Source organism: Vicia villosa, linkage group LG7 (assembly GCF_029867415.1).
Source record: "Vicia villosa cultivar HV-30 ecotype Madison, WI linkage group LG7, Vvil1.0, whole genome shotgun sequence".
Lineage (NCBI taxonomy): Eukaryota > Viridiplantae > Streptophyta > Magnoliopsida > Fabales > Fabaceae > Vicia > Vicia villosa.
In genome coordinates, this window is record NC_081186.1 from 72,792,371 (window position 1) to 72,807,916 (window position 15,546).

Genomic DNA, 15,546 nt, shown 5'->3' on the forward strand with positions numbered 1-15,546 from the left:
ATCGGACCGAATTTTACTTTTGATTTATAAAAATATGATAAAAAATTTGATTTTGAATCAAATAATGTTTGATTTAATATATTTTTTTTCATCACTATAGCACACATTACAATAAAATATTAAAATAAAAATTATTTTCATTTTTTTGTTATTTTCTATTTATTTTATGAATGAAAATGAATTTTATATAATAACACGTAATATATAAATATATTAAAATATAATGCAGTATATAAAAAGAGGGAATAAAGAAAATGTCTTGAACAAACAATTAATAAAGTCATTAAATTATTTATTTTATTATTATTATTAAAATGAAAATTTTGAATCTATCTATCTAAACTGTTAAAAATATTAAATTAAAAATATAAAAGAAAATAAATAAAAAAACTAAAAAAACTATTACGTGTCAATTATTATAAAATTATCAATAAACTTTTTATACTATTTAAAATATATAATTATTTTTGTGCATTAGTATTTATATATACATCAGTTTAATGTGTGATCCTATTTTGATTACATTAGTCTTAATTATACTCTCCTTTTGTCTCATCAAGTTTATATTTGCCAAACAAAATGTAGGAATAAAGATGGGAAAAAAATGTCAATATCGTTAATGTTTCATACGTTAATAAAAACAAAAAGATAAATACCTAATTCATTAAAATAAAATAAGATAAAAGAGTGGAAGCAATTTTTCCTTATATAAATATAATAACAAGACTTATTTTGATTTAAAAAAAAAAACCTTTTCTAGTAGCTAGATTGTAAGAATGAGTCCAGGAACAGAAGCATCACAAAGCTTACTCTTCCAAATACATCTACAACTTGAACCAACAACAACATCTTCTGGATAAAAACCAAGCTTTGTAACAGTTACTGAAGTGTTAACATACTCTCTAACTTCCGTAATTATTCCCCCTCTAATAGACCATGCATGAACCCACCACATCATGCTTTTTTCATCATACCCTTCAGCAACAATCACTGATCCAAAACATAGTATGAGATTAGGAACTAGAGATTTTTGAGATGATGATGATGGTGATGAGCCTGTGAGGAAAGAGACTAAGTAGTGACGATGGCATGGAGGACCATGGAACCACCATTCTAAATCTGAGGCAAGAAGATGTTGCATTGTTTTTGTGTCTTTGGAAACTAAGGCTTTGTATAAGTCAGTTACTAGTTTCTTGTTGTGTTCATCTTTCTCTATTATAGGCATATCTTTGGGATGAATTAATGTGTATGGTGAGAATGAGAATGGAAATGAATGGTGAGAGTGAGAGTGGGAGTGAGAGTGTTCTTATATATTAATGGTTGGAGGTGACATGAGAAGACTGAAAGCGACAGATGAATTAAAATATGTAATTAACTGATTAATTGGTTCAATATTTTATCATTTTTTTCAATTAGTCTAAATAGTCATAAATTACATTTTTTAAGGCAAAAAAGTAAAATGTTGAGTTTTAAATGTATTCCACCATTTTGTTTTTGTACATTCTTACACCATTTCAAATACTTATACTTGGTATGGTAATGTTTACATGTATGAATGATTGGTTCACTACTTAATAAAACAATGTTGAAATAGCAAAATTTATAGATGAAAAAGATAATTTTGCCAATGTGTTCACTACTAAAGAGATATTTTTAATTTTATAATCTATAACCATTGTAAGAAAAAAAAAAGTTATGTGATACATAGGATGCGACGGTTCCTTGAAAATCGTCGTCTTTTCTAGGTTATAACAGTTGTTAAAGCGATTTTGGACAACTATCTTTTTAATTTTTAAAAAAATTATAAAAGTTGCGACGCTTGGTACCCTAACCATCTTAAACCTTAATTTGCGACGGTTGATTCACTTGTCATTCCTCAAATTTATACAACATGGTCAACCGGTCTTTATAAATGTCCAAACAATTGGGGTTTCAATCGCCCTTATACTGAAGTTGTGACGGTTGTGTTATTGTTGTCCACCTAGTTTTCCACAAGCGCGCTAATTATTTGACGAAATAAGGAAGACGAAACACAAAGTCTAAAAAATGCTTCTCTGCTTCTGAGCTACGACGTTTTTCCTCATTCGATTTGCATCGTTTGATTTGGAAGTTGCGGTATCCCATTCAATTTGGTAGCTGCTTAGTTTCTTTTAGTTCAACATTTGATTTATGTGTAAGGACATTTTTACAGAATGTTGCTTCTATTTTCATATGGAATCCTAATTTAACGATTTTACTTCTTTCTATTTGTTTTTCCTATGTTGTTGCTTCGATAATCCTTATTTACGTTCTTCAACTTTGTTTGTGAATCGCAAGTCAGCTCTATACAAATGCTTGTGTGTCTTTAAGGTATTATTTCATCCTTAACTTGGAGTCAGAATCAAACATCAAAATTAGAGATACAAAAACAAAAGTTATGGATAACAAATCTAAGGGGTTGTTTGGTTTTAGAGATTTTGTCCTATGTAATTAATCTTGCTATTGTACGTTCTTACAATAGGTAAATTACGGTCCAAAATGCATTTGTCCAAATTATATTATATAAATGTTTGTTGTTTTCGACATTTAAACTAGTAAGTTGTGGAAACTGAGAAGTTAATTGTGAAATCATGTCTTGAAATTTTGTTAACATTGTTGGAATTCACTTAATTAAAATTATTGCCTTTAAATCTTACGTGTATTGCTCAAAACAAAAATTCTCGGGTGTTAATTTGTGTTTGGTTATTGGAGTATTAAAGTTGATTTGTGTTGAAGTTGGTTCTTGGATGTTAGTTTGTGTTTCCGACATGCTGGTATTATTGCTTGTTTTTGACATGTTGGTGTTACTATTTGTCAATAAGTGAATCTTTTAAACAATATTATAAACTGTTATTTTTATACCATTCCTTTCCAACTAATTTCCTCAACCATTTCATCACTAAATTCTTGAAAGACATTACATGAGTAAGTGTGATGTGTGCAATTGATTGCAGTGCATTAGAGTTAGTTGTGTGTTTGAAGTTGTCGATCTCTGTTTAATTAATTTAAGAATTTATTAGTGTATTAATTGGATCTATTTTGCTACACTTCCCCTGTTATACTTATTTTTGTTGTATTGATTTGGCTTTTGATTGATTATGTGATATGTTTGTTCTTTCATGTTCATTAATGCAGCTACTCTCAACTCTTTGTTGGGACAAAGCAGTACCATTTATTTATTTTATCCATTTATCTCAATATGTAATATTAATTGTAATCAGGGTTTCAAAAATGGTTGCGGCCACGTCACTTTCGTGTTAAGGATTTACGATTTCGGTCGGTACAAGTGTCGCGATATTGGTTGCAGTTATCACAGTGGGAAATAACCATAATTTGTTCTTTAAAGTATAAAACGGTGTTAACGATATCGGTATTGGCATATTCGGATACCATTTTGTCGCGTCCATTTTCACATTCGTGGACCGTTTTTTAAAACTATGATTGTAATGTTAATACTTATATCTAATTTGCAACTGTTGGTATTATGGAGAATCTTGAACAGATGCTATTTTCATTGTTAACTTTGATGTTATGGTCTAGATTGAATTGAAACTTGATGTCATGATTATTTCTTACATGCGGTTCAGAGAATGCATTTGTGTTAAAACTTACGAGCTAGAGCTTTATTGTCTATGTCTTTCTACTAAAATAACTCAAGGGAATAAACTATGAGTTATGGTCATTGTGTATATGGATTGGGTAAATATTCCTCTTTTTAACTCAAAAGATAATGACGTTATATGATTTATTCAAATTCTTCATTAACTTAAACCCTTACTCACACAGGTTTAATATCCAATCTAGATTTAATTACCTTTATTTTTATATATGTGCTCATTCAATTTGCTCTTTTGCATGTGCAGGAAAAATAACTAGTTGCAATTCTGGACTCTCTGTCTGAAAATGAACCGTTTGAGAAAGTCTTTAGAAAAGAATATCCTGTATATGTTCTTTGTATGAGACTCGGAGTAACGGCATCTCAAATGAATAGATCTACGAGAACAACATCTTCTTCTAAAGTGAATGAAATAATAAAGAAAATGCAAGAAGAAATTGTTGAACTTAAATAGAAGAATTCAAAAATTGATGAATTGATGGAGGAAATCATATTATTAAAGCAAAGGGATAATGCTATGAAGGAGGAAATCACACTAATAATGTAAATGGAAATTTCTAGTGAAAGACATATATATTATTTTTTATACATCTAATCTTAGTGAATCTTTACATAGTGTAAGAAAATGAGTATTATATTAAAGAGTTTATTATTTTAATACATCTTTTCAAGGAGTATACTTAGAATCACCAGATGATGATAGACGTTCTTCTGAGTCTAGCTACCAAAGTGAAGATAATGGAACATCAAGAAGGACTAATTAGACTTTTCTAAGAACTAATTAAATTATGAACTTTCCTATGTATTATATGACATCATGACTATAAATCTTACACCTTTTTCTTGGCATTATAATGCTTAATATAAGATTAGGATTCAACATGCTTTTAGTTTAATGTATTATATGACATTATGACTATGGAACTCGCACTTTTCTTGGCATTATGAGACGTATTTCATATTAGAATTTTGTGATTGCAATTTTATTTTGTTAGAAAGTTATAGAAAATAAAATAAAAATGTTAAAGAAAAAAGATAAAGAAACATTGATACAACAACAACGAAAACAACCAAATCTTATACCATTAAATGGAGTCGGCTACATAGATCAACTTTTGCAATAATGTTATAAAGAAACATTACCAAAAAAAAAATAATAATTTAAAGAAAAATGGTAAAAATTTATTACTAAAAATATAAAGAAAAAGTTAACGAAAAAAAGAAAAAAAATTACTAAAAATAAAAAAATAATTAATAATTAATAATAGTTTAAACTATTGCTAAAAGTATAAAATTAAATAATTAGTATCGCTATAAATTGTTAGGAAATAAGTTATGTTAAGGATTTCTAAAACAACCTGTGACGGTTTGAATTGTCACAATTTCACACTCATGACGTTTTGAAACTGTTGCAATTAGCACAAAAAACGAAACAACGAACAAAATTTATGATAGTTCTAAACCGTCGCTAATAACTGTTTAAGGCAGTTTATTAACTGTAAAAATTAATAACTGCGATTGGAGTGGCGGTTTTCGTAGTTGTTGCAATCCATGCTGGCGACACATGCTTTTGTGGCAGAACAAAATTGTCGCAACTCAACTGATACTGCGGTTCTAACCGCCCTAACTCTAAAAAAAAAACCTCCACAACATTCTATTTTTTTTGTAGTTAATATTTTGAGTTGATAATTAATATATATTGAATTATTATCGTAATTTTTTACTAATATTTTGTACTCGAGAATAAGTAGTAGTATAGACACAAATGATTGAAAAACAACATGGAGTTAGCATCATCGTTATTATTATTAAGTTGACATGGATATGGAGAAAAAAAGAAGGAAAGACAAGTTATTGTTTGGATGTGAAAAGGTAGAGATGGTGTGAACAAGAAGTTAAAGTTTTAGAAGAGTATTGCCAATGGATCACTTCAAAAAACTACCATAAATCTTGAGTTAATATAATATTTAATTTTAAGTGAGATTTCATAGGTTTAGATTACGATGATGAACGCTAAAGACTTTGAAATATTTAAGTTTTTAATTTCTAACAAATGAGTTGGTGGTTGCTTTATTAGGACAACACATAAGTTACTTTGTGTTTGCAAGTTGGCATATATTCAAAAATGAGATACTTTCGTCTCATTGGATATCATTCATATTTTTAGAGGAAACCAAAAGTGGAGGAGTTTGAAGTGCATGAGGAAGAAATGAGGACAAGGTTGAACTTGTAAAGGGAGTTTTACAGTTTGGTAACAAAAAATAACTCGTTAGAAATTATTAACCAAAGGACATTAAAGATAAATCAGTGTTATCTTGTACTCCCTCCGTCCCACAATGAGCGACCCAGCCCACTATTTCACACAGATTAAGAAAAGTGTATAAAAGTGAGAGAGAGAGAGAGAGAGAGAGAGAGAGAGAGAGAGACAGACAGACAGACAGACAGAGAGAGAATAAGGTTTTTACTATCGTGTAGTGGGAATTATGAAATTTTTATTAATTAGAGGGTAGAATTGAAAAAAATTGTATTGGAAATTGAAATGGGTAATTCATTTTGGGACATCATTTTATTTCAAATGGGTCACTCATTATGGGACAGAGGGAGTACTTCACTATAAATCTTCAAATCGTCCCCCACTTGATTAGTTAAAATCGTAGAAGGAATTAAGAAGAGTAAAAAATATGAAAAGGTATATGTTTCCTAAAAACTAAAATAGAGTAAATTGCATACTAAAAATAAAGAAAATCACAATGGATTCTAGCAGTCAGGAATCAAGGATTAAGTGAGTATCACTTCGTGTGCAGAATCTTCAGTAAATGAATTTTTAAGGGATCACAAACTTTTCTAGGTCAACAACAATTCTACGTAATCCAAATAATCACAACATGAATTTGGACAAATTTTATCTATAGTGCTAGTTAGAAAAAAAAGGAATTATTGAAAACACTAACAACTTTCTTGGTGAAGCTATGGTTGTCTTTTTGTGGGGATGACTCTTTAATATACACATTCTATTTAAATAATCTCTAATGTTAACCTAGCACATGGTAGCGTAATCTGTTATGTGTTTCTTTTTAATTCATTTTAGTGTATTGTAAGAGTGCACCATTGAACAATAATGAGTTTTACTCATTTACTTAATCTCCCGCTAATTTGTCTTTATTTTTGTGATCATATAGGTTCTCATGATAATGAAAATAATATTAAATCACTTATTTCATATTAGCAATAGTAAGTGGTATGTAACAATACATCATTGTTACCTAGGTCATAGAATGTCTTATTATTTGACATAACATTTATATGATATTAGTCATGTGTATAAATATTCTTTTGGTTTTATATCTATATTGAACACAATAAATAGTATGTGTTACCCTTGTACTGTTTAATATTATATTCCTTTATATCGTAATATATTTTATAACAACAAATAAGCTCAATATGCAATATTGACTTATTTCAGTATAGTCTTGCATTTTACTATCATACTCAATCAAATTGTTCATAGATATTACCCATGCTAAGTAAGAGGTGAAATATCATTTATATCACTCATATCTCCATGAGTCGTGTAATACCCAGTTAACTGACTTTATAATTCTATTGTCACTAACAATTTTTGACAATACTAAATTAATCAACTTCTCGTGTAAGAACCAAATGGTGTCATGTCGAATGGTGGCATGCAACACTATTACTATGAGAATAACTTATAGAACTTACATAACACACTTTGTATAAATCTTATGGTTGTTCTATACAGTAAAAATATCACTCATGATTTGTATACATATGAGGATACTCGATATCTCAGATTCATGATTCTTGAGATGTTGTCATCAATCTACTCACATAATAATCAATCAACATTATTGTTTTTCCATTTGTAGTAAATATAATTTAAAAATAATGTTTTTATATTTAATAGGATTTCACAATAAAGACTAACAATAATAAGGACTTAGAAAAGACATAATAAAGAAATGTCACCTATTAAAAATGCTTAATTAAACTTTTAATTTCATAATTTAATTTAAGGTTTCACTTTAGTCTCATATTTAATAAACGTTACTTTTAAGTCCCACAAATATTAATATGTTAATCAAATCGAACATGTTTGTTAAATTTTGACCAAAATTATTAATCTATGCTTATGGGGAAACCTAGCTGGATTTATTATAATATGACATGGCTTTATTTTTTTTTAACTTATGTTTATGCCTAACACTTCAATCACGATTCAATTCAAACTGCATCCAACTTGTTTGAATGTATTTTGAAGGATCTCATTCATTCTTTAAATAGTGTTTCCATTCTTCAACTTATCAACAATGCAATAGAGATAATATATCCTTTCAACTCAAACCTTGTACTTGAACACGTAATTCTTCTTCTCACATAACCAAACTCCTATATTACAGAGATAAAAAGAAACAACATAGAACAAAGTTTTGACAATGTTAATGTTTTAGATGCTCTTAATGTAAATAATTCCTAATTGAAACTCAAGAACCGTGTTGATGACATTGTTCTAACAAGTTCAAAATTTTCTAACTCGTCAACTCTTCTTAATCAAAATCAAAACATGTCTCCCAACAGAGGTGATCCTCAAATAAAAATATCCCTTCAAATCCATTGGTATCTTAACCTTCACAACAACAATCCATGTAACAAGATCAACAACGTCAACTTGAACAATATCACGAAGATCCTGCACCTGCAACAACAATAACAACTACTTCTTCTAATGAGTAAACAATAACAAGAAATAAGAATGAGGATATTAAAGAACAGAAGAAGATATATGAAGAGGGTTTACACCTTCTAATACTTCTTCTTCAATGTGCAGAAGTTGTATCAGCAAAGAATCTATAACAAGAAAAAAAGATGTTACTTGAAATTTCATAGTTCTCGACGTCTTTTGGCATTTTCATAATTAAAGATGAAGAGAAACTAGTTAAGAACATATCTTGATACAAATTGGGGGAAATCACAGCTTGTAATGAACCTTGGGAAGAAGATAACTTCAAAAGAAATTAGAGATAGTTAAGATGAAAGATTTGGGAAAAATTTGAGAGGACCCGAGGAATTCTTCACTAAGAACGAAGGAAGTGGTTTGGAAGAAAGTGGAAGAACATGATTTATAGAGGTTTTCTGACTTATTGTTTACAATTTTGCCTATTGGGTTGCCACATAAACATAAGTTAATGTTTTTTGTTAAAATTTAACACAAAGAACAAAGTTGACGAACATAATTGTTTTTAGGAACTAAAAAGTAATGTTTATTAACTAAATGATCAAAGTTAAACTTTGAATTAAGTTAAGAGATCACTAGACTACTTAAACATACATTAAACAAGTAACATGATAAAAAAATTAAATTCAAATATAAAGTCATCGGACTCTAAAGCTTACACCAACAATGCCTCATGTTCCTTCATATTGAGAAAATGTGGGTGTTTCCCAAGGATCAACAAATCAACCATTTCAAGAATCTGAAAAGAAACCATTTCGGGTCTATACAAAGCACACATATTTAAAATGCTTTCCTAATTTTAGTAATGAATTTATTTAATACATAATTAATGTTAAGGTCGGCATAAATCGTGGTTTTAACAAAATTGAAGAATTATTAGGTTAGAGGGAGAATATTGACCTCTAATCCAACAATAATTGAAGGGTATATTTACCTAGATGTTGATGTTTAGTAAAAACTAGATTGTGACTCGGGTGATACGTTGTTGTGTCATTTATTTTTGTCACTACCAAAAACCTGAATGATAAAATCTTTATTATCTTTATATTCTATATTTTCAATTGAAATATGTCCTTATAATTGTTGATTTTTTTTCTTTTTGTGCAGTAGAACAAAATATAGAATAATACGTCAATTTATAAAAGTTTTATTAAAACTGTGTTGATAACAATTAAATTAAATTAAATATTATTGGCATGGTTATATTCAAAAGAAACCATAAATTGAAGAAAGAAATTAAACAAAAAATATTATTTAATTGGTACGGTTATATCCGAATGCAATCAGAATAATATATTTTAATCTTCATTCTAGGGTTTGTATCCACATAAACTATCAAATTGTAAGGCCTGTAATTTTATGTGCATCTTTATTATAAAGACAATAAACAACCTATATCAAAATAATCATGAGTATAAAATATGATAAAAATAATAATTAGAATTTATACTAAAGAAAAAAATAAAAATTCATTGAAAGAAAACATAAGAACTACCATTCTAGACTTGTGAAGAAAGAGGAAGGATATTAAACCCAAAAAGATAAAAAAAAAATCAATAAAAAAATATAAATATCTGAACCAAAACATGTTCATTGTCGTTTCTAAAATTGTGATGCTCCAAATGATTGTAAGAGTAAGAGAAATATATTTCAGTCTTCCTTCTAAGATTAATGTTTGTATTGGACCGATTAGACTCTCATTCAAATTACAAAATCTATAAAATAATAATTATAAATTATATTAGACAATATGAATATGAGTATGAAATCAATTTGAACATGATCAAAACAATGTTTATGAAATTAATGAATTGGAATATGATCAAAATAATACAATTAAAATTTATACGAAAAATCTGAATATAAAATTGATTTGAATTGATGTGAAAAAAAGATGAAACCATTTAAGATTAAATAAAGACAAAAAAATCAATTTTATTTTGAATCGGTGTTGAATAGTTCACTCATTCATCCCATGTTTTTCCAGATTATGCATCAAAGTTATAAAATATATGTGGGAGGAAGAAAGTGAGAGAAAATAATTTTATAATTATATGTATTAGTTATAATTTTAGTAATTATTAAAATAAAATCTATTAAACATTTTTTTAATTTTTAAATTAAAATAAAAATAATAAAAATTTATTTTATTTTATTTTATTTTTTAAATTTGTAAATGGAATTGGAATAGGTATTATCATTATCATTATATATTATAATTCATAAATTATATTAATTTTAAGATATTATAATTATTTCAATTTTATTAATATTTTTAATTTGATAAAATATGTGAGATTAACATATAAATTTTTATTTATGTTTTGTCTATGATTATCATCATGAAAATCTTAAATTTATATTAAGTAGATAGATTATTATATAAGAATTAAAAAAAACGAGAGAAGGTATAGAAAATGTAGAACTTCTCTATAAAAACTAGGGTCGAATGTTTGCTCAAAAGACTTGACTACTATTTCTTAATCAAGTTTGGATGTAGTATATATATTAGAAAGTATCATATATTTTTTTCTTTACTAGGAAGGGTGGAAAACACTAGTAAGAATGTTCTTAAATGTAGAAAAGTTTTTGAGAATGTAATTAAGTGATGTAATCTAAATTCTTCTCTTTAAAATGTAGAAAAGTTTTTGAGATTTGGTATCTCATTCAAATTAAAAATAAAATATAATTCAATTCTCTTTAAAATGATTTTGAAGAAAAAAAAAACACTTTAAAATGTATGCTTGCTTTTGTTAAGTATTCAATTAGATGATAGTTGACCTGTATGGATTATAAATGAGAATAGTAACATGTATAAAGAAACCCTATGATTAAACAAGTATAGTGGAGACAACTAAAAATTAGTCAGGTGCTTGTATTTTAAAATGCATCAAATCAAATGCAACAAAAAATATCTCGCATTAAATATGAATTTCTATTAAAGAGCTTTAGGGAACCATTAGATCGTGGTTGATTTCCGACTAGATAGATATATGTCACCGACCTAAACAAGAATGAACCAATTAGAGAGGCCATAATTGGGTTCATAATTTAAATTCAAATAATAAAAAAGTATTGGTTGAGGTAGATAAAGATGCTGTTCTCCTCAAATGCTTGTTTGTTCATAGTTTAATTTTCATATTGGATTTCTCCCTTTGTTGTCATTACACTTGGCAGGCAATAACTGCTAATGGTTTTTTTTTTTTAGTAATTTAATCACCACTGCATAATTTAATCACCTATATATACACTGAAAGTTAAATTTGAGCTCCTATTAAATGGAACCCCACCATTTATGTGTATTGTTTTAATTGGTCAAATTAAGAATTTTTAATTAGCCCATGCAGTTGGAGAGACTATGTTTAATAGTAAGGGATTATTTTTCTGAGTTCACGTGTCTCTAATATCGTCTGTCCAGATTCATGTGTCCTTTATTGCTCTTAGAAGTCAATTTTTTTAGTGGTTCCTACTGCCTCAAATATCCCTGGGCGTTTGTCAAATGACCTGTCATACCTTTCATTGCTTTCTTTATATCAGACCATGCTGCGAGGCACATGTCTCGCTTCTTGGCCATATGTGGAAAACTATTCGAAGGCTTTGCTATGTGTGTGCTCGATTGTAACACCCTTTTAAATTTCACGAAATTAACGATTAATTTAATCATGTAAACACAACCACAAAGATGCTACACTTCTTAAAACATCACAATTATCCTGCTCCGTAACACGGATAACACAAGAACATACACTAAAATGAACATACTCATTTATGAGGCTTTTATGACACAATTATTTTAAGAACAACGCAGCGGGTCATTCATCGTAAAGAAATTCAATTATAATTCCACAACAAAAATTGAGCTTTAACTTCAACATTCATAACATCAACAAAAGGTAAGTGTCATCGATCAACACTCAACTCAACACCTTAGGATATCACCATGAAATTATTAGCAAGTGCTTTGAAATAAACAACATAAGAAATTAACAAGACAAACGTCAACCCTAACTCAATGTTACATGAATCAGAGCATAATCCTTACTACTTAAAACGATAAGCTGAAAACGAGCTTCATTAGTTAGCTTCCACTTGCTTCCTTGGAGTCTACTCCTGAGTATCTGCATGTTACCCACGTGGAGGAAACATTAAAACAGAAGGGGTGAGTAATCTTAATCGATTATAAACAATATAAGAGAAAAGTAAACTTCCAAAAGTATAGTTTACAATTCAACATCATCGATACAACAAATACTCACACCTTCATTCATTATAAATAACACACATACAACTCTCATCCTAAAATCCGTCATGTACGCGCATAGCAGCTTAATGTTCATCACAACAGACATCATGAATAAGACTATGCAATGTCACATAAAATGTTATTCAATGACACTGGCTTAATGCATGTTGTACTAATTATGAACATCTGGTTCATTTCCCTCCATGATCCCCACCATAGGATCGATTCCCTCTTGGAACCGGAGCATCACAAATCACTACCATCACCAAAGTAACGCTTCACTAAAATTCTCGGACATGAAATTCTAGATACTCGCACTCGAACCATCACCATAGGAAATGAGGCCACGTCATAAACAGAACCGAAGTTCCCACATCATGTATGCATGGACTCTCAGCATACAACAACATATATAAGTTCGACCTCGACTAGTCAAGGTTGTCCTCAACAACATAATCATAATCAACATAGCATGTATATATTTTAACATGCAACATCATTAAGACATCATCACAACATCGTCATAACAACATCATTATCATACAACATCATTATCATACAACATCATCAACAATTGCAACGCTTCATTAATTAAACATGTAAACCAATACATTTATCTACATAGAAAGTATAGGAATATTATTTAAACAATTCTTCTATCATTATCGTGTTATAGATCTGATTTTCAGCTTCCTAACACTTCAAACGACACGTCATTTGGATATACGGTTAAGAAGTTTTGAGGTAAAATGTCAAAGCATATCATAGTTAAAAACAACATATGAACAATCAACTTCACATGCATAATGGACGTAATAATAACACTCAAACAATAAAATTAGTTCTATCATATTATAGCTCTGTGTGTTAGCTTCCTAACGCTTCAAACGTCACTCAATTTGGACTTTGTATATTTTAACATTTTGTATTATGTTTTGATGTGGAATTGATTGTGACATTTTGACATTCTGTATTTAACATTTTGAGATTTTAGTATTCAGATATACATGGTAGTTTTTCTATCTTGATCTTACTATTGAATGATAAATATGTATGGTTTATGTTGGAATTGATTTATAAATGACTTATAATGTAAATTTATTTAAAAATGTCAAATTTTCTTCTAACTTACTGACTAAGGGTGTAAAATATAGTCACGAGGTTAATCCGAAGATTGAATCCGAAACTATAATTTTAAGAAAACATAGAAAATATGCATGCAAGGTTAATTCAAATATTAGAATCCAAATCAATTTTTGACAAAAATGAAATATGTCAGTTATAAAGTGATTTTGTTGTAGAACAGACATATCCAAAATTTAAAATTCAAAGTATAAGAATGGCATTTTGCAATTTCCCTAGTGTATGTGTTTATTGTTAATAGCTTTTGATAATTCAAGTTGATGTAATCGGTTAATACGAGTGTGTAACCAGTTATAAGCGTTAAAATAAGTCAAATAAATTAAAGAAAAGTATTTTTAGAGTCGGTGTAACCGGTTACGCATTTGCAGTAACCGATTACCATTATTAGTGTTTGTTAAAACTGTAACAGCTGTAATCGGTTACAAGTTTGTGTAACCAGTTACATGTTCGAGAATTTTGTTTATTCCGTTATTGGCTTATGTAACTTGTGTCTCAAACCCTTGTATTGATTGTATAAATGTCTTAGAGACATCCCCATCAAAGTTAATAAAATATAAATTCCCACCCTCAATTATCTCTCTCTAACTCTTCTCTCTCTCTCTCTCTCTCTCTCTCTCTCTCTCTCTCTCTCTATATATATATATATATATATATATATATATATATATATATATATATATATATATATATATTTATATATATATATATATCCATATTCAAACCCTCAATTTTTATCAATCAAGTGATTTCAATTTCTAATATTTTGCATCAATCGTCTGGTTCGATCCGCCAAATGCATAGTGTGCAACATGAATTATGTCTCAAGTGAAAGAATCACTACCAACCTACCAATCCTTGATGTGGAGAATTATTAAAAATGGTGAAAGTAAATGAAAGTATTATTTGGCTACCAAGATGTTCTTGAAGTGGTCAAGAATGAGTTGAATCCTCTTGTCAGAGGTGCAACGGGTGCACAACGAGCAACGCGTAGGAAAAGAAGAAGAAAGATTACAAAGTAATATTTTTTATCCATCAATGTGTAGATGGTGACAACTTTGAGAAAGTTGGTGATTGTGAGTCGTCAAAGCAAGCGTGGGAGATCTTGGGAAACTCATATATAGGGGTTGACAAGGCAAAGGTAGTGAGGTTACAAACTCACAAACATCAACTCGAATTAATTCAATTGGAGGAAAATGAGACAATCAACTATTATGTAACGAGAATTACTCAATTGGTGAATTAAATAAAGTCATGTGGAGAAACAACTACTAAGCAGAATATTGTATCGAAAATATTGCATTCTTTAACGACAAGATTTAATAACATTGCAGTGGAGATTGAGGAATCAAAGGATCTTATGACGATGAGAAAAATGAAGCTCTCTTGAGGCTCATGAGCAAAGGTTAAAGGGGAGAAATATCAAAAAGGCAAACGAAGAGACCGCTTTGCACGCTCAATTCAATGAGAAGAACAAGAAGTCGAAAGGAAAATGGCCTATGAAGAGTAAAGGGGATTTTTATAATTTTGGTGAAAGAGAGTCTCAAAATTCAAAGAATTCGAATTTGTCAAAAGGGTGAGAGTATCCTCAACAATAATGGTGGTCAAGACAACTTTAGAGGTGAAAAGAGAAACATTGACAAGAGCAAGGTGCAATGCTTTAATTGTCAAAATTTTGGTCATTATGTAAGAGAATGTAATGCGAACAAAAAGGAACCTTTAGCGGATCCCAAGGTTGCAAGACAAGAGTTTAATGTTGATAACACACTC

At 29.0% G+C, this 15,546-nt stretch overlaps 1 protein-coding gene across 1 annotated transcript; it reads right to left on the minus strand.

The window, feature by feature from the left end:
* Window positions 1–605: 605 nt before the first annotated feature.
* Window positions 606–1,262, minus strand: LOC131617431 (senescence associated gene 20-like). Its single transcript, XM_058888717.1, has one exon. The coding sequence runs from the start codon at window positions 1,223–1,225 to the stop codon at window positions 764–766; it is 462 nt and encodes a 153-aa protein (XP_058744700.1). The 5' UTR covers window positions 1,226–1,262; the 3' UTR covers window positions 606–763.
* Window positions 1,263–15,546: the final 14,284 nt, after the last annotated feature.

What these genes read in the sequence shown, in the direction of transcription:
- LOC131617431 (XM_058888717.1), bottom strand. Translation starts at nt 1,225, where the DNA reads ATGCCTATAATAGAGAAAGATGAACACAACAAGAAACTAGTAACTGAC.